The sequence below is a fragment of the Macaca mulatta genome, chromosome 3, assembly GCF_049350105.2.
Source record: "Macaca mulatta isolate MMU2019108-1 chromosome 3, T2T-MMU8v2.0, whole genome shotgun sequence".
Lineage (NCBI taxonomy): Eukaryota > Metazoa > Chordata > Mammalia > Primates > Cercopithecidae > Macaca > Macaca mulatta.
In genome coordinates, this window is record NC_133408.1 from 167,084,782 (window position 1) to 167,105,069 (window position 20,288).

Consider the following 20,288-nt stretch of genomic DNA (forward strand, 5'->3'; position numbering starts at 1 on the left):
AAAGCATAGTATCTGGCTCAGTAAACAGGAGTTATTGTTGCTAACTTAGTCTGTAATTCATTTTCTACTAGAGCAGAGCACCTCTTTCTGTATTTGCCCAGTTAGTGAGCTTTTACTGAATTTCGTTTGTCACTTTAAAAAATAAAATCAGAGCTACTTATAAAATATTTAAATCTTGCAGTTATTTCAAAATCTGATACACTGTCATAAAAATCAGACTCCACTGCCAAAAGGTTTAGTTTCCCCTTTTAAGAAACCTAAGGAAAAATGTATTTGAAAGTTTGCGAGAAACTACATCAGTTAGGTTTCATTGTACAGTCTTAAATTACTTATCTTGCTCTTGTACCATTCTTGTGAGCTTCAGTCCAAACTCATCCTAGTTTGAGTCTATGAGTTTTAAAGAAATCATAATCTTTCAGAGCTATAGATCCAAATACCTCTATTTTATGTTTTGTGTTTGATTTAAAGTATAAACAGCTCCTCTCTCAAACTGACCTGCCTCTGATATGTGGCAGAAGCCTGGCCTGTGCTGGACTGTTTCAAGGAGGCGTGAGGTCTAGACTCCCGAAACCAATCTCAGAGTGGGACAAATCCTCTCAGCACTATGTCTGGGCCCACAGGGAGGGGCCGTGCAACCCTTTGGGGAGGCTTAACTATGAACCCTCATAGACCTTCCTGTGCATTCCCCTGCCTGCCCACCCTTACTTACAGGGCACATCATACATCCTTGGGCCCTCCATGGGCAGTCTGGCCTAAGGCTCCTGGGAGCAGGCACCCTGGCTGGACCCTAAGCCTGTGGCCCCCTAAATGTGCTCTGTTTCCTAAAAGGCCAGAAGGACAGCTCCTCACTGGCCAGAGCCCAGAATTCTGCTTTATTTTCTACACACCTTCTCTGTACCAGTGTCAAGTACCTAACATAGTATCTCCACAAATTTTCATACACCAGGCATTAGCTCTTGTATAAATGAGAAAAGAAGGTTCCGAGGGATTGAATATGGCCCCAACCCCTGAGCTGGTGAGCTGATGAGTGGCAGTGCCACCAAAGTCATCTGTCCCAAAAGGTGGGTCTGTCATTGGAGAAAGCCCCCAGTGCTACAGGGACTCGCTGTGGCAGCACGAGAGAAGGGAACAGCCCTGCCCCTCCACTGCAATCTTTCAGAAAGGTGCACATCTTTGACGCTTAGCTCTGGAAGAACAATAACGTACTAATTAGGAAGGGACAATCTGGGGGCATTTCCAGGGAGGTGATTTCTGAATCTCTCAAAGGGCTGAGAAGATCCAATGCAGTTTGTCCAAACACTTCTGCTCCAAATGAGGTCTCCTGGCCACGTTGATGATGTCAATGGGAACACACCCACCAATGCATGCAGGGCCTCTCTGGGTCTCCATCACATCTTCCTTGGCCATTTAGCAGGTACAATTAAAATATGATAGGGTAAAATCCTCGCTGAGGAATACCATTATCCAAGAATTGTAATTTTTTTCTCATAAAAAGGCCAAAGCAGCATTCCTATGCTGCATTCCATTCAGCTCTTTAACAAAAAGGTTAAGCTGAATATTCTCATCAATTCATACGACTGCTCACACTTGCAGCTCTTCGGGTTGTTTTTGAAAATGCATCATATTTCTGTATCATCTCCCATGCTGCAATACGTATGCATGTCTATGGATTCTTGGTGGGGCAGAGTGAGGATGGGGCAGACAGAGCTCTCCCCTGGCAACAGAGGCCTGGAATCGGATCTTTGTCTGACAGTCACTGGCTGGTGACACTCCCAAGCACACAGAGGTGACATGTCCCCTCACCTCTATGTGCTTCCATTTCCTCATCTGTGAAATGAGTGAGATGGACCACATGATCTCTAAGGTGTCTTCCAGCTTCCTATTCCGAGATTCTATTATTTAATAATAAGGGAATATGAGATTATGCTCAAACATCAGAGCAAGGCTTTGCCAACTGAACACAATAACTGATTTTGTTTGCAAGTTGAGTGACTTTTTTTCATCAGTGAGAGGATTGTGAAAGCTCTTCTACACAAGCCAGCCTCATATTTTAAAAAATCTGATACAGGAGAAGCTCGACTTACTAAACAGATAAATTAGAAAGTAATTATTTGCATTACAAAAGAATTCACCACAGGTTTCCTTTAAATAGCTAAATCCCAGGCATTTAAAAAAACAATCTGATTTAAGAGAATTCAATTTGTGCCCTTATTTTTCCAATAACGCAGCTATTACACAAAAAGACCATATTTAAAGTAATGAGAAGCTACTTTTTATAATATGTATCAGATAAGAAGAGAGAAAGTGGGTGACATCAACGCTTACTGAATGCCTGCAGTGTACCTGGAGCTGCAGACACATTATTTCATTTCCCTCTTAAAATACAACTATGAGGTTGGTATCACAGCTGCCATTCAAGATCTAAGGAACCTGAAAACAGAAAGATTATATGACTGTGTCTAAAGTCTCAGGCCAGGATTCAAATGCAGGACTGCCATTTTGTTCCTTCCCTTACTCCATGCCCCCTGGGGGCAGGAGGCCATGCTGGATCTCAAACTAACTCTGATTTGATAATGAGGACTGTGAGTGGGATGTTCTAGAGCCCTAGGAGACACTGATTCTAGTCTTACTTCCCCCAGCACTTACTGTATAGCACTGAGCAAGTCACTTAACCAGATCTCAGTTTCTTTGTTTCTAAAATGGGGAATGATTCTCCCCCATCTCCCAATTTGTGAAATCAAACAATATAATGTGTGTCGAAGTACTTTATAAACTGCCAAGTACTATAAGAATGCACAGGGAGGCCGGGCGCGGTGGCTCACGCCTGTAATCCCAGCACTTTGGGAGGCCGAGGCGGGCGGATCACAAGGTCAGGAGATCGAGACCACGGTGAAACCCCGTCTCTACTAAAAATACAAAAAATTAGCCGGGCGTGGTGGCGGGCGCCTGTAGTCCCAGCTACTCGGGAGGCTGAGGCAGGAGAATGGCTTGAACCCGGGAGGCGAAGCTTGCAGTGAGCCGAGATTGCGCCACTGCACTCCAGCCTGGGCGGCAGAGCGAGACTCCGTCTCAAAAAAAAAAAAAAAAAAAAAAAGAATGCACAGGGATACTGTTAGTTTAACAATCCGTCCTAGAACTAAAATATGTTATTGGTGTATTGTACTTAGAAGATCTAAGAAAACCACTTTCTCATCATACTTGGGGCTAGTCAGACCTTAACAAGGGTCACAGGTCCAAAAAAGTCAACCCTGACAAGCCTATATGGAGAGCACAGAGCTTGAAGGAAAACTGGAAAGGATGCAAGAAGAAGTCAATGGAAGTACCATGTCTGACCTGGAGAACTAAAGGTCATGGTCACTGAGCATGTAAATCGCTATTCTGAAGAAAGTGGTGACAAGATAATCTCCTGTTGTGAAAACAGGACAACCGGAAACCTTCCTAAGTTGTAGGCAGAATATAATGCTTCTACCACTGGGTCATGACCACTGGAAGAGTCAGCCAATAAATAGCCAGCAGCTTTCTAGCTTTAGGCATAACCCTGCCTGGAAAAGTATGAAATTGGCAACACATGTGTCCAACAATCTATACTCCTCTGAGGCCTCTCCTAGATTTTCCCACTTCTGCTCACCTCCTGCCCTGCCCTGCCCTGCCCTGCCCTCCCCAGAACTAGGTCTCTTCCGTCCGTCAGTGTCTTTGTTCTTTCATTACCTTGGCCCTCCCCAGGGAGTGAGTGGATTCATTAGCAAGTATCAAAGCCTGAAGATGCATTACTGTCATCCTCAAATGGAACATCTGCATTCTCAAAATGATTCCTAGGAGAGCCATAATTTCTTTACCAAAGAAATATCACCATTAATAATGGTTAAGGCTGGCAATGCAACAAGCCAGAGCAGGGAGCTAGGAGTCAGGAGCCTCTCAATAGTACCTCTCAAATCACTCCAACAGCAATGCCCACCACTCAGAAAGGGTGTCCTGGGATGAGGCAATATTATGCTCAGAGTCCCTCCCAGTGAGTGGGTTTGTCACAATTTGTCAAAGTACCAGGTAGAAATGAAAATCAAAGAAAAAAAGAAGAAAGAGAGAAAGCCCAAATCTAAATTCCAATTCCTAGCAGAAAGAAAACAAGATCCCTCTCTTGAAACGAAAACAATAAGCCAGCCAACTCTCAGCTCATAGCCTCTCCTGCGAACAACATGAAGTGGCCGTCCCTACTGAATGAACCACATTTGTGAGTCTGGGGACGCCCAGTCAGAGTCTATCAAGAAAACAGCAAGTTTCCTGAACCTCCGCAAGCCAGCCAACTTGACAAGCATGCAGATGTGGACAGGTCTTGGCTGTGGGTCCAGGAAGAGAGAAATTCAAGCAGCCTCTTCTTTTAAGACACTGTGACAGAGCAACTCCACTCCCCCCAACTAAAGCAAGGTCATCTTTATGATGGGCATTCCAACTACCTGAGGAAGGTGGTAGGAAGGAAACTCGGAAGGAAAAAAACATGTGTGTAGTGTGCTGTGCATCGTGCCCTGAAGACAATGGAACATTCATACACAAAGATTGGCACGCAATTGCCAATGTGAATGTCAGACGGGTTATTTGCTGCATAAATACCAATTAAACAAGCCCCGCAGCAGCTTCAACCTGCTCAGCCAACTTTGAAAAGAGCACATCTCTCCAGACCTCTAACTTTCCCCTGCACTCATTGGAGCTCAGCTCCTCCTTTTCTCTATTCCTTTCGGACGTAGATGTTTTTAGAATTAGTCAAGCAGCCATAACTTTCGAAGGGTGCATAATAGGGCAGAACTAGCTAGCACAATCCAAACAGAACAAATTGAGCCTAAATAACAGTATAGAGAGCTGTGTTCTCAGTATCTTCTTCTTTATTCCGGGTCAATTGTCTCCTACAAAGCCTCCCGTCATCTATTTCTCCCCATATCCCTTATTCAGAAGCAAGAATTCTCTATCTTAGACATGGTACAACCTGTAGTTGACTCTAAAATGGGAAAATTGCATTTTAAAAAATCTTGGTTCGTTTTCCCTGATGGAGAAAGCTTTTCTTTTCAAAATTATCAAGGCACACATTTTCAAGAACCAGAGAATGAATTGCACACAGCTGACTGTGCCTCCTACAGAGATCTTTCACGGTATTATTCACAAGCAAGTGACCAAGGTAAACTAAAGTGGTTTCTGTAGCCATTTGCAATTATTGACAAACAATTTCATAACGGAAAATGGAAATTACAGGCAAGTGCAATAAGCTGTTTATCCACGATCTACCTGCTGGTGGCTCTTTTTCTCTATTTTTCTTTCAAGTAAAATACAAGCTATCATAGGAATGCATTTCTCCCGTTCATGATTTTTCTTGTATCTCCACCACCAACCCTGTTTTCCAGTTCTGTCAGTTGGCAGGATTTGTATTCAATCGCGGTAGTAGCCTGGACTCTAGTGTATTCTTGGGTGTTCCAGAGACTCCCGCACCTTCAGGTTTGTGGGAAAGGATCCCCCAAATGGCAAATTAGGCATTCCTTCCCGGGGGCGGGACTTGCGTAGGGGACTTAAGGATTTCTGTAACCGGCGAGGGGATCTGTTTTCACCCCTGCTATCCAGGGTGCGCAGAGACCCTCTGACCCCAGGCTTCGCAATTTGGGCCACGGGGGAAGTAATTCCCCGGGGAACCGCGGGGGTGCCGTTTTGTGCAACTGGGTGACTCGCGTGTCCCTCCGCATTTCATGTGCACCAAGGGAGCGCGTGTCAAACGAAAGAATTTTTTTTTTCTTTTTTGGTGATTCTGTTACATTTTCACCAACTGTACGAAGCTCAAGGGATCTCCGAGCTTTCTGGCTGGGCGGATGGGCTTCGCGCTTGGCGTGGCTGAGCTGTCTGTCCATCTCTACCTCTGTTTCTATCTCTACCATAACAGCGGCCACTCAGCCCGCCCGGATCCCCTGCTCCCCCGCGCACATTCCTTTTTCTTCTTAGTTCCTTGGGCTGTTGAAGCCGGGCTCTGGGGTGGATAGAGACTAGGGCCATGGGGGGAGCGCCAGGCTACTCTCGCCTTTCCCGCGCCCCGGGGCATTCCGGCGCCGCCCGGGTGCCCCCGCGCGCTGGGAGTGCAGCCTGCGCCCCCGCCGCACCTGGCCGCCCTAGCGCCCACGCCCCGCACGGGGCCACCCGAAACTGGGGACGCGCCGGCCGCGGGAGCTGCAGAGGAGCTATCCGGGCGAGTTAGCATTTGCTTTTTAAACAAGATCCCCGAGACCTTTTCTCCATTCCCCAACCCCCAACAGGACACGGAACTCCGGCGTTTCCCGAAAGCCACAAAAGAGGGGCACGGAAATCCCAAGCTCGCGGTGCTAACTCGAGAACGCAAACTCGAGACAGAGCGTGCGCCGTGCGGGGATGCGGATGTAGAGGACCCCGAAGCCCCCGGCTTCCCCCGCGACCCCCATCCTCCCTAGATCCCGGTTAGACATCCATCCAGCCCACGCTCAGAGTGCGGGGGTATTACCCCGACTCATCCCGGAAGCCGCTAACTTCGGAAATCCCTCCCGTTAGGTTCGCTAAACGAAGGTACCTCGTCATATCGGCGGGGCAAGTCCGGATTCCACCAGGGCAGGTCTGGGAGGTCACCCGGGGCAGGCGATCCGAGGCAGAGCGCTTTAAAATCCTGCCGCCGCACGCCCAGTCAGAGCGCCGAGCGCGCCTGCCCCTTTCCCGTCACCCTTCAGTCTCCCATTCGCCGACTAAACTTTTGGGGGATCACACCTCCAAGCCTTGGGAGTTCCGGGTGAAGTCTCCCTCTTTTCTGAACCTCTTTACTGTAATGTAATCACGGGTAGACAAGAGGGGTGGCTGCCTTGTTCTTTGCAACGTAAAATCAACAGACACCCAATCAAGCTCCAATGCCCGGCCAGCCCCTCGCCCCCTGGTGCCCACTCTCCCTCTCCCCCCATTCCCGTCACCTCCGCCCGCCAGTTCTCTCACAGACTACAGGCGTGCAGGGCCATCTACTTGTGCTCAGGAAAAGCAAATCACTAGAGTGATCTGGGAAGGAATGGTGCACCTGGCTGTCCGCTGAACGGTTTTAGGGAAGAAAACGGAAAGGGGAATAAAACGGGGGGATTCTCCTTTTCCAACAAGCAGGGCATTTCGGGGAAGTTTGGGGGCCGGGGGCTTTTTGTCCCGTGGTTCCGCACTTGCTTTGCTCGGAGCAGCTTTCTGCTGCCGGGCGGCGAGTCTTACCCTGCTCCCCGCAGAGGGCGCGGTGAGGAAGCCCGCCGGGGGCCCGCAGCTCCATGTCAGCGCCGCCGCCGCCGCCGCCGCCGCCGCGTGAGGCGAGCACAGCGGCCGCACTTGTGGCTGATCTCCGGGCTGAGGGGGCTGAGCTGGCCGAGCCGGCGCCAAGTCTCTTCCATGTGAATAACAAATACTCCCACCGGCGGCCGCGATTGGTCTGCGCCCGGCGCCTCCCGATCCTCCGCCCGCGGCCATTCACCCCGCGCGGCGCGGGGAGCCGCGGCCGGGATCGCGCCCGGGATCGCCAATCGCTTCGCGCCAACCAGTCACCTCGGGAAGCAGGAGGAGGAACCCCCGAGGGGCGGGAGCCTCAGGATTTCGGTGTCACCCAGCGGCCCTGGCGAGGGCAGGGAGGGGGACCCTCGGCCCGCGGATCCCCCTCTGCGCTTCAGCCCGAAGCGACAAGGAGACTAGAAATGTCAATAGTTCTGATTTTTAAAAATCACCCCACCTTCCCCGCCCCCAAGAAAAAAGGGAGGACCCAACGACAGAGTGGGAGGGTGGGAAGAAGCGGGAGCGGCAGAAGGAGGAATATGGCTGTGGAGGAGCCCAGCGGCTCCGGCTGCCTGGCGAGCCCGGGACCGGCGCGGCAAGGCGCGACGCCCGCCCGAGCACAACGGGCAGCACCCGCGAGCCCGGGTCCCCCGTGAGCACAGCTCCAGAAAGCGTCACCGAGAATAACACATGGTACATGACAAGTGTCCCGCCACATGCTTTCTTTTCGGGGATGCTTAAAGTAGAGCCCGCAAGCGGCACGGTTCCCCTGCAAAGTTTGCCTGGCGCTGCGCGGCGGTTCCGCCATTTGTCCGGCCCCGCGACTCGGACGATTGTCTCCCCACTCCCCGCCCCCGAGGGTCTCGGGAACGCGTGCTACGGAGTCCCCAGGGCTCGCGGTACCACACAGCGCGGTCCGCTGAGGGCACTGCGCAGGACGGGGCGTGTGTGGCTACCGGGACGGTCATTGTATTGAGATGATTCAAGGAGCCGCAGACGCGGGGCAGGAAACTCCGGGAGAGCTGTGCTCGGGTTCTGCAGGGAAACCTCGGGATTCCCTTCGCATGCCGCCTGTGGAAACCTGCTGGGTTCGTCGTGCACAGTCCAGCGCTCCTCCCCGCTAGTTACCGCCCAGGTCCCCAGACCCCGAACCCGCCGGAATGAAAGGAGCCCCTAGCCGCCCAGCGCCGGGGTAGCTACTCCGGCCGGGCCTTGCGTTGGTGAGAAAGTTCCATCTAGAGGCGGCCTTGCGCAACTGCAGGCGGCGCCCTAGGCCCGGGCGAGCCAGGGAGGGCGGGGCGCGGGGGAAGAGGGGGCAGCTCAGGAGATAAAGAGGATGGAGAAGGACCGGAGAGACCCCGAAAAAGCAGGCTCTAGACCCCCGTTCGGCATCTCTATAATGAATTTCATCTTCCTAAGCATCATGAACTTCTAAGCATCATGTCAGGAATCTTGCATTAATTCCTGTATATATCGCCTATTCTGTTCGAGTTATTTTAATTTTCACATCAACTCTGTGAGATAATCAAAATTATTAAGCCCACTCTACAGATGGAAGAAGAAATCGAGGCTTAGAGATACGGCTGGAAAGTATTAGAGCCAGAAATCACAGCTGGTCTGGCTTCAAAATCCCATAGCACTTCCTCCTTGGTGGGGTTGCCTTTTCCCAAGGCTGGTTTTAATGTGCAAAGTTTCCATTGAGGAGACAGCTGTCTCTCTCCTAATTTCAAAAAAGGGCCTTTGCCCTTTGTCACTTAGAAAAAAATCTACAGGTTTTCAGCCCAGGGCACCTCTTCCCCGTTCGTTCCCTTCCTTCTCCCATCTCCTCATGAGAGGCGCTTTGATTGTTGAATCATTATTTTATAGCAGCAACCACAAAAGAGAGAGGGAGGAGGATTTGGAGACAGAAAATGGGTTGGGTCCTCTGTCTGAAAACCTTTCTGCATAGGGAACCTCAATTCCCTGTGAATGTCTGGTGCAGCTCTGAAGAGGGTGATCAGTGGCCAGTGCCACTCGGGACAAGGAAGGTGGGAAGAGGGAAGAGTTCCTAATTTATGCGGAGATGGGACTGGGTGGACTTCCTGGTTTCATGCCTGCGTGTAAGAAGCTTTAAAGATTTTCTTTTCTTAGGGACTGGAAGAGATCCCTCCTCCCCCAGAAGTGTAAAGTAAGTGCAGTGGCCTGATTTCTATAGCAGGAAGCCCACTCCACCCCAAATTCCAGACCCATGATCCCGGTCTGAGCAATGTTATCGCATTTTTTTCCAGAGGTCTTTACGTGACCTCTGGAGGCTGCTTTGCCATCCATGTGATAAGCTAGAATTGCCAGAGAATAAACATCATCTGGCAGCAGTTCTTAACTAACACCTTGTAAGTGTTGGTATGTAGATACCCCAGCTTCCTCATCCCTCAGTTGGACCCACTCACTGCTGTGTGTTTTACACTGACTTCCAGAGTTCCCCACTGGGATTAGGTACCAGGTGCCCACAGTGGTACCTAGCTTGATAATGCACCCTTTATTGGCTCACTTCCCCACCTGACTACCAGGATTCCCTTCACCTCTTAAACTACCTGCTCTTGAATCCTTGTTTCAGGTTGTGCTTCTAGAGAAACCCAAATGAAGCCAGTAGAGATGCACATATACTGTATGTTAGTATTAAGTATGACATACACTATCAGTATAGGTATAATGTAGAGGTATAAATAAGTCCGTGTTAGACCCTTTATTACATGTGCATTAATAAATTTGAGGGGGAAAGAAACATGACGGAGGGGAAAGGCAGAGGAGGCCCTCAAATATGTTGGGCATCTGCTGCTGCTGACCGAACATTGTCTTCAGGGTAGGCAAGAGGCCAGCTGCGGGGCCAGTAGGGTCATTGCCTGGCATGAGCCAAGAGGGTAGCAGCCTGGTGCTCTAGCGGGCCCATTTTGAAAATAAGGACAATAAGGCTGGCTGTGGCTTTGAAGGCCTAAGGAGGCTGAGTGAGCCAATTGGGGAAGAAATGCCTAATGAGCTACTTTTCTCCTTTCCCTATTGATCATTACCTGCAGAGAACTGATGTCTTACAGGCACATCGCTGCCCTTTTTGGTGCAGCCTTCTGCGAGAAAACTAGACTTGATCTCTTCTAAGGAAAGTGCAAGTCCAATGCTTGGTTTTGCATCATCTTTAACTCTTGATACTCAAAATAGAACCGTCACTCAAATCCTACATGGAATCTGGTCAATAAGGAATAGAGCCCTTCTATATATTCTTCAGTGTTTCCAATGGCTTTATCTAGTAGCCCTTGAGCAAGTGACATAGGCTTATGTACAGGTTATAATTTGCCCATGTACAGGTTATAATTCGCCCAGACCGATAGCAACATTGGGACACAGGAGGAAAGATTGACTCCAGGAGGGACTGGTCCCTATCAGTAACGTTCACAGGAAAAAGTCATCAGTTGTACAACCTCTATTCGTCAGGGCCAAACACCATGACACTGCTTTCTCATTGCTGCAATCTGACTCAGGGGAGAGTATCTGAAGACCAGGCCATCCGGACATGCAGGTTATTCTAGAGTCATCCACCTTGCTTCCCCTTGGGCTCCCACCTTCTGCAATATACAATCTGTCTTTGGAAAGTGTCTGACCTCATCCTCCATCCCACCCCAAATGTTTATTCAAACCAAGTATATTTCCTAGTAGTTAATCCTCCAAGAAGATTTGCCTATAATCTTCTCATTTTCAGTTGATTTAAAATGTGAGAAACTGCCCATGTGTTAGAAAATGCAAAAAACAATGCCATATGTTTGGGGTCCATTTAACTCAAGCTGTGATATATATTCCACACATGGAGATTTATGCCACAATTCCTGCTTTGGGGTAATCATTAAGGCTGAGAACCTTTGCAGGCTACTCACCCAAGAGAAATATCGACAGCATGATGCTCCCACATGGAGCAAAGCTGACAGGGGAAAGTGGGAATGGGATTTGTTTCTTTTGGAAACGAAGACAATATTTTTCTTGCTAGACCATCTGCACATGGCAGTGAGTGTACCATGTGGGTTTTGCTCAGTTTATTAGACACTGGCTGCTAGAAGCAATCAGACATGTTAGACTGACAGTCAGATAGAGCCAATGAGGTTCATGACACCAATGTCATGAATGAGGGTGTTTTGCACTTCCACAGTCAACTCATACCTGCATACAGGAGTCACGGGAAAGATTCTTTAAGAATTTCTGACATACAGTATATGTGCATCTCTACTGGTTTCATTTAGGTTCCCCTAGAAGCACAACCTGAAACAAGGATTCAAGAGCAGGTAGTTTAAGAGGTGAAGGGAATCCCGGTAGTTAGGTGGGGAAGTGAGCCGATAAAGGGTGCATTGTCAAGCTAGGTACCACTGTGGGCACCTGGTACCTGATCCCAGGGGGAACTCTGGAAGTCAGTGTAAAACACACAGCAGAGAGTGGGTACAACTGAGGGATGAGGGAGCTGGGGTATCTACACACCAACACTTATAAGGTGTTAGTTAAGAACTGCTGCCAGATGATGTTTATTCTCTGGCAATTCTAGCTTATCACATGGATGGCAAAGCAGCCTCCAGAGGTCATATAAAGACCTCTGGAAAAAAATGCAGGGGCTGGTAGTTAGTAGGCAGGTGATGGGTAATCAGGGGTCAAGGGCAAGACAATAAGGGCAGGTCACAGTTAACCTCTGCAACACCTGCTTAGGCAAACCTCATAAAACTTAATACTAATCAAGTCTATGCCTCTCTCTGTGTGTTGCAAGGACTACCTGCCCCAAAAATCACTGGGGTGCTGATTGTAAGCACAGATTTCTGGGCCCTAACCCAGAGCTGTTTGAATCAGACTTGCTGGGAGGGGACCTGGGAAGCTGCACGTTTTGCAAACATTCCAGGAAATGACGTTCACTAAAATTTAAAATGTACTACATTCAGGAAATCATTCCCCTCATAGGCAGCCAGCAGGCAGCACATTTCAATATATGAATACTTGCTTGCAATGCCTAAGGAGACAGACCTGAGAAATGAGGTGCCCAGGGAGGGGTTGCCTATCTCCTCATATCTGTTCATGGCCACAGAAGCTCTCTTTTCTCTCTTTACTCCACTCTCCCTTTAGATGGAGTTTAACACCGAGAAGGTTCCATCAAGTATTTTCTGGGGGGGGAAAGAGGCTGAGTTCCATCCCTAACTTTACATTAATAAGTCATATTATCTTGACCCTTTCACAATTCTATACTGCAATTCCTGATCTATAACATGTAGGTGGCAAAAAGATTCCTGTCCAGCCAAGGTTCATGTTCCCCTTTCAATAGTGTAGAGTTTTTGCCGGAAAGAGGCTGTCCCTTCTGCCACACACACTTGGGAACTACATATCCTTTCCCTCCCTTGCATCCAGATGGAGTCAAATATCTACTTCTTACTTACAGTATGAACAGAAGTGATGCATGTCCCTTCTGGGCCAAGGAAGTCAAAAAGCAGACACCTCACCCTTTCTTTCTCCTTCTGCCAATGGAGACAGAGATTAGCAGCTCGAGATGCAAGGGCCTGGGTCCTCAAATTTCCAAGCTGAGGAATGCTGCCTTCCTACCAGAAACATCCACATTGAATTTTTAGGTGAAAGAGAAACTTTCACTGTGTCGAGTTATTGAAATTTGGGGATTCAATTGTTATAGCACCTACTGTTATTCTTATTAATAACGTGGACATGGTAACATCCGTCTCTGCTAACGTAGGAAACACAGGGGGAAGAAGTTCTTGCTTCTCAAAGAACCAATTGAGGTCAAGCTTTGATCATAGTCACGTGCCTTTCCTTGGCAACATTTATGACTCAGAGGAACAGGGCCACATTTGTCTCCTTCCTGAGCCTAGTCCTCCCTATCAACTGGCATGGCCTAAGATAAGGCAGCTCCTCTGCCTCACTGTAGTGTTTGCCTCTTCACTGAATAGCCATTCACTGGGACCAGGGACATCTTCAGGCCAAGGCAGAGAACTGCTTTTCATCTCTTCTTTTATCACCTCCCTCAAGTATCAAAAAAAAAAAAAAAAAAAAAAAAAAAGATTCTTTTGAACTACCTGAGAAAAGGAAGTTGTGTTTCCCCCAAGCTCTGAAACACACTTACTTTCTTCCATACCCATCCTTCTCAGACCAGTTTAGTCCTATGTTCTCCTTAGAAACCTTCCCAAACTTCTAGAGCATCCTAATCACACCCACACAGTTCAGCTGTTGGTTGTTTATTTTCCTACATTTCTCTATATTGCTGCACATCTGTCAGGCTGAACTAGGCTGTCTTATGGTGTACTGGCTGTGACTTCATTTGGGTACCTGGGCACATAGTAGGTAATTATGAGTTATCTGATGATTAACCTGGAAAGAGTCAAATAACCACCCCACCACCACCGCTGTCACCACAACTACTGCCATCGCCACCACCAATGATATGGTTTGGCTGTGTTCCCACCCAAATCTCATCTTGAATTCTAATTCCCAAAATCCCCACGTGTTGTGGGAGGGACCCAGTGGGAGATAATTGAATCATGGGGACAGTTACCTCCATGCTGTTCTTGTGATAGTGAGTGAGTTCTCATGAGATCCGATGGTTTTATAAGGGGATTTTCCCCCATTTCACTCTGCACTTCTCCTACCTTCCACCATGTGAAGGACATGTTTGCTTCCCTGTCCACCATGATTGCAAGCTTCCTGAGGCCTCCCCAGCCTTGAGGAACTATGAGTCAATTAAACCTCTTTATAAATTACCCAGTCTCAGGTATGTCCTTACAGCAGCTTGAAAATGGGCTAATACAACCACCATCACCATCACAACTACTATAATCACCAAAACCACCACCACCATCACCATGACCAACACAACCACCACCAGGACCACCATCACCACCACCACTGCCACCATCACCACCACAATCACTACTACCATCACTACCACTACCACAACCATCACCACCACTACCACCATTACCACCGCCATCACCACAACCACCTTCACCACAACCACTACTATCACTACCATCATCACTACCACCACTACCACCAGCACCATCACCACCACCACTACCACCACCACCTTCACCACAATCATCACCATCACTACCACCATCACCACCACCACCATCACCACCACTACCACCATCATCACCACAACCATGACCACAACCACCATCACCACCATTCCTTCTACCACCACAATCACCATCGTCGCTACCATTGTCACCATCACCACCACCGTCACCACTACCACCCTTCACAAACACAGCGTAGCTCCCTTTGAGGCCAAAAGGTGTCACTAAAGAAAGCTTACTATACATCACATTTTAAAATCACTTGGTAAAAATTGCTGGATGTCACTTAATCCTTAATGCGACTTTGATTCATACATTTATTTCATCTCTTTAGGTTTAAAAATTATTTAAACCTTACATTATTTTATATTTCATTAGATTTTTAATCAGAATCTCAGAAACCTGAGTAAGCAAAACAATTAGGACAATGTTTGGCAAATAGAACATAAACGTTAGCTGCTAGCTGATATTGTCCAGAAAACAATCTATATTACATTTCATATGAGTTTAAGTTCATAACAAAAACTTCTTGTGATTATCTTGATGTCAGAAATGAGGAATAATTTCATGAGACTTCTAGTGATAGAATTCTTTGGCTTGTTTTGCTACTGCCTTTCATCTGACCAGGTAGTAATAGCCAAACAAAAGGAAATAAATGAGCATGAACTCAATAATGAGTCCAGCCAAGCTATTTGATTCTTTTACTCTTGAACGCCCGTTTGGCTCAGGGACCCAAATGAGGTCATAGCCACTACATTATAAGACAGTCCAATTTAGCCTGACAGATGTACAATAACAAAGGGAAAATATAGAAAAATATACAACCAACAGCTAAATTATATAAGCCAGATCAGGGTGCTCTACGAGTTTGGGAAAGTTTTGAGAAGATAGGATCAAGCTGGTCTAGGAAGGATTGGTAGAGAAGAAACAATGAGTGTGTTCCAGTGCTTATGAGAAACAGTTTTCCCCTTCCCAGGTAGTTCAAAAAAATCTTACTAAAATATCTTCTAGATGCAAAATGTGAGTTATGGTAAGCAAATCACGAATTCCACCTAAGGGTATTAAGATGCCAAAAAGGATTCTGCTAAAGGAATAGTTCACCTAAAAGGCAACATCTTAATTATCTACTGCTACATAACAAAGTACACCCATAACTAACAGTTTTATGCTGTACATATTTATGATCTTGTAGTTTCTATTGGTCAGGAATCCAGGCATGGCTTACCTAGGTTTTCAGCTCAGGTTTTTTCATAAGGCTGCAATCAGGATGTTACCCGAGGCCTCAGTCATTTCAAGATGAGTCTTGACAATGGGCTGGGGTGGAATCTGCTTCCAAGCTCACTCAATGGTTGTTGACAAGATTTAGTTCTTTGCTGGCTGTTGGCTGGAGGTCATCCTAGTTCCTTGCCACATGGGCCTCTCTCTAAGGCAGCTCATAACATGGTAACTGCCTTCATTAGAGTGAGCAAGTGAGAAAGAGAGCAAAAGAATATCAGCAAGATGAAAGTCACCACCTTTTATAATCTAATCTTGAAGATTTGCCATATTCCCATCATATTTGCCCATATCCTATTCATTAGAAATAAGTGTCTACGTCCAGCTCACACTCAATGGAAAGGAAGCGATTACACTACACAAGGACATGAATGCCAGGAAGCAGGGCTTATTGGGCCCCACCTTAGAAGCCTGCCTACCACAGGTGGGTCTACAGTTGGTACTTGGAAGGCTCTGTTACAAGGAGACTTGTAAAGCTTTTAACATGCCCACCTACGGTTAGATCTCTTGAGCAAGGAACAGCATATACCATTTATAAAGCACTCTAGTTAATGGAGAGTTAATACGTTATTGCATTTTTTCAAACAGGGAAAAATAAGTGTGTGAGGTGAAGAAGTAACAGTGGGCAGGGATCCCACTGCTTTTTAACAGCTTTAATTTTATTCTTTTACTTCTGAATGGTCACAAAACACTCTAAAGGATTTCTCCTGCAGTACCTGACATCAGTCTTATTTTTACCTTTCTTCTCCTCTTCCTCTTTCCTTCACACTCCTTCCATATTCATACTTAGCTGTGACTTCATTGAAGGGAAGAAGAGTGAAAGAGAGAAAAATTTGGAGGAGTTATTGCACTTGTTAATTTTCTACCCATTTCAAGCTGAGAGGAGAAAGAAAGAGAAGAAGCAAGAGAATCAAAGAAGGAGGAAGGAACGGAGAAAGAGGAGAGAAAATGAAGGCTACAGAGAAGACTCTAGCCATCTGTGTTTTTGTTGCCTTAAATTAGAAGTGAGGGAGGAATCTCCAGCTCCCTTCTCTGAGCTAGAAAAGCAGAATCCAGGAGGATTGCTGGGAGCAAGTTCTGGGTGCAGTTTTTGGAGTGGGGAAGTGGTGGTAGAGCTGAGGTAGGTGCAGGCTGGTGGGAATGCTAGGGGCTGCAGGCAGGAAAAGTTGCCCAACAGCATGGGGAGCAGTGAGATCACAGGGCAGTGGACCCATAAGGGAGGAAAAGGAACTGTGCCCAGAACAGCAACTGGAGGGCAGATTTGGGTCCAGATTATGAGTTATGAAATATGAAGACTTGAATGAAAGCTGGAAACTAATCTTTCCCCAAAGACATGGTACTGGATGATCAAAATTTGGAGGGGTCTTTAGGCTGGCCCACAGAAAGACCCCATTTCTGTATTCTGTGCCTGCTTACTTCTCTCTACCTCCTTCTTCAGGTTCTTCTCCCCTTATCTCCTAACTCTACCCTTTCTCTTTCCATTTTCCTTTATTCCATCTTCCTTTCTCCATGTCTTTCAGCCCTCACTCCTTCAGTGAGCTAATTATAGGATAGAAAGATATTTATTATATGTTTTACTTCCAGAATAGAATTTCCTGTTCCCTGTTCTAAATTTAAAACCTTGACAGATGGTTATTTGTTATAAATCCTTATGTTCTAACTCCATTAAGTTATTTTTCATTTGAGTGACCCTCAATAGATTTTTCTCTTCTGTGACCCTCGATGAAAAAGAATTTTCACAGCCCTGCTCAAACTATAATGGTTGGATTGAGTGTCTGTGTCATGTGTTTGGCTATTAGGATAAAAGAGCACCTTTTTAACAAATCCTTCCTTGATGAAAGAGATATTTTCAAAACTAAAAGTTCAAGGTTTCCAATTGTAAACTGTCAAATCTGAACTAAATTTAAAATCTCTGCAGATGACCTGTGGATTGAAGATTTCTTACAATAGGAAGTCAGTAAAAAGAGAGGCTTTCAGTGTTAAACAGGTTTAAATAGTCTATATTGCAAATCTGTTGCTGCATCCATTTTTGACGAATGACGGTCAAGAACTTTATTGCCAGCAAGGAAAATGAAGATGATAAGCAACAATTTGATCTTAGGCTTTGTGGAGAAAAAAGGCCTAGCTCTTAAAAGCCTAAAATTAAACCTTTCACCTCAATTCTGATACTGTTTTAGCAGCATGCAGAGGGCCTCGAGCTTCTGCCCTCTGAGATGTGATCCTGTCACTGTCACAGCTTAAGGACTGTTCACAGCAGTGCCTTGACTAGAAAAACTCCCAGAGACACTTGCATGTCCCTGGATGGTGCTCCAGCCACCACAAGGCGGGGCTGCACTCTTCCCCACTGCCAGACATGGCCAAAACCATCCCTCACATTGGTGAATATTTCAGGCAAACCCAGTGTCCTACCATAAAGACATTTAGATAATACACTGTGTGCAAGTCTAAATCAGGTGAAGATTTTGTAAACTCCCGAGTAAACAAATGAGCAATACTATCGTGTCTTCAGAGACTGCACTGTGCACAACCAGCAGAGTCATAGGCTGTCATCTAACCATCTCACAAGACCAACCATTTTGCCAGCATGGTTCTCTCAGAAGAATTGTTGTCAGATAAACGCATTCAAGCACATACATTTGTGAAGCTAAAATTACCACATAATGTCTCAGATTATTTTTTATAAGAGTTCAAAAATGTTAGGGGAGGAAGTTTGAATCTTCCCTCTATCAATGAGGACTACAACTTCCAACTAGGCTTGAAAGAAGATGAAAGAGAAGCAAACAGAAAGGGAAGAAGAAAGGATGGGCAGCTAAGGCAGGAAGGGAAGCCAGAAGGTTGCTTTGGAATGAAGGAACAGAATGAAAGTCACCCGGAAAACAGAAGCATTGTTTCTAACGAACTTAAATTTTGGTCAGATCTAGAGTCCACAAGCTAGAAAAACTGTTGAGTGATCCTGTCCTAACCCTTCATGTCATGATGAGAAAACCAATGATGCCCAGAGCAAGGAAGCAATTTGCTCAAAGTCCCCTGGTGAGTTAAAGAAAAAGATGGGAATAGAAGACTGACTTTTTGATGTTGGACACATCCTTCGCACACACAAGGACTCTTAAAAGAGCCCATGATTATTGGACTTGGCATTAGCCATGACTGTAGTTGGACTCTTTTCTGGGAGTTATGGCAATGGGTTGAGTCTTATGCATATACAGAAAAATAAATATATATATATGTATATGTATAATGTAAATTTTAACTACAGTTAAGTGTGTATACATATATGTTTACAGTAATACACATTTCTTTGTATTTGTAGATTATTCTGTGTAATATATACCTTAAATAGAAGCTATAATATGTTTTCTACTAAACCATGCTCTAAAGTTTACTGAGTTTTTTAACTCACCTGACCAAAAGTCTTTACCACAAGTACATTCAAATGGAGGAGACAGATAAAGAAAGCAAATATGGCAATTTATTTACGTTTTCCAAAAGCACATGTTAAACATTACCTCCACTTTAGCACAGCATTATCCTAGCAACAGCTTTTATTTCAATCTTATTTTCAAGACATGTGAATAAAAGGGATGGATCCTATAACAATTTTGACTCTTCCCTGAGAACAGGATTAATTCTAGGCAATGCCAACAAACTGACAAAGATTGCTAAAACTCCTCTTCCTCCGCTAATGTGACCTTAGTTCTCAGTCTTCCTCTTGCCAATCCCTCATGCCCTGTCCCCCAGGAGTGAAATTATGAACATTTTAACACAGGGACATCATGGAAACTCTTAATGCTTAACATACGCAGACGATTTCTTCTGCATATTAAAGAGGACTGTTCAGTTCACTAAACTGTGTGAAACCAAATAACTAAATGCTGAAAGCAGCCATATACATATTAATTAGACAGACAAAGATGTATGATTGTCTAGATTTTTAGTTCAACTAGGATTACCTACTTGGCTTCTCAAGAATGGCTTCTAAGTGTCTTACGGTGCAACCTTGGCGGCATGTTGAGTGCCTTTACGTACTAAGATGATGAAGCCCTCTGCATTTCTAAAACTTGTTTTTTCCACCTACTCTACTCTCACTCCCCCAATCAGGGCCCAGATGGTATTTCTGTGATGTCCTTTACTCCCTTCAATTCTTTTCTGTCTCTCCTTAACCAATCAATCAACCAACAAACAAATAACCAACCAATCCTCTTCTGTCCAAAACAAACAAACAAAATACAAAACTAAACAACTTCACAACTCTCTCAACTCTCTCATATATTCCTAAAATGACTGAAACTCCATCATCCTTTTTCTTCATTCCTTCATTCAAGAGGGTTCCTCTTCTTACCCCTTGAGTTTCAAATGCCTTCACAGTCTCTATCCCAAACAAAAATCTACTCTTGAAAACTCCTACATTAATATTTAAGTTACTACCAGCAGTGTAGAAAGATAACATCTCCCAGGGAAGATCTTGTCTTTTAGCAAAGTTCCGTGAGGTTGTATTCCCAGTGCCCATCCAGTTCCCAGGGCACAACAGACTCTAAATTTTTGCCGAATTGGCATATGGTTCAGTGGGCAAAATTAAAAATTTCCCAATCAAACTCTGCTTCTGGAGGGATAACTCTATTGATAATAATTCACTTTGGAGAGGGCCAATCT

At 45.9% G+C, this 20,288-nt stretch overlaps 1 protein-coding gene across 13 annotated transcripts in view; it reads right to left on the bottom strand.

The window, feature by feature from the left end:
* The window catches only part of GRM8 (glutamate metabotropic receptor 8), an 805,700-nt gene extending 797,992 nt beyond the window's left edge, over positions 1-7,708 (bottom strand). For 8 of the 13 annotated variants that reach the window (XR_013414643.1, XR_013414645.1, XR_013414644.1 and 5 more), the window contains exon 1: positions 7,237-7,708. Coding sequence is in view for 2 of the 13 variants with exons in the window: in XM_077994722.1 (XP_077850848.1) it covers positions 7,237-7,485 (249 nt within the window). In the remaining 11 variants the exon portion in view is untranslated. Of the gene's footprint in view, positions 1-2,325; positions 2,431-6,568; positions 6,872-7,236 lie in introns of those variants that run through there. The other 5 variants (XM_077994719.1, XM_077994718.1, XM_015134808.3 and 2 more) reach the window with 2 other exon arrangements.
* Between the last annotated feature and the right edge of the window lie 12,580 nt (positions 7,709-20,288).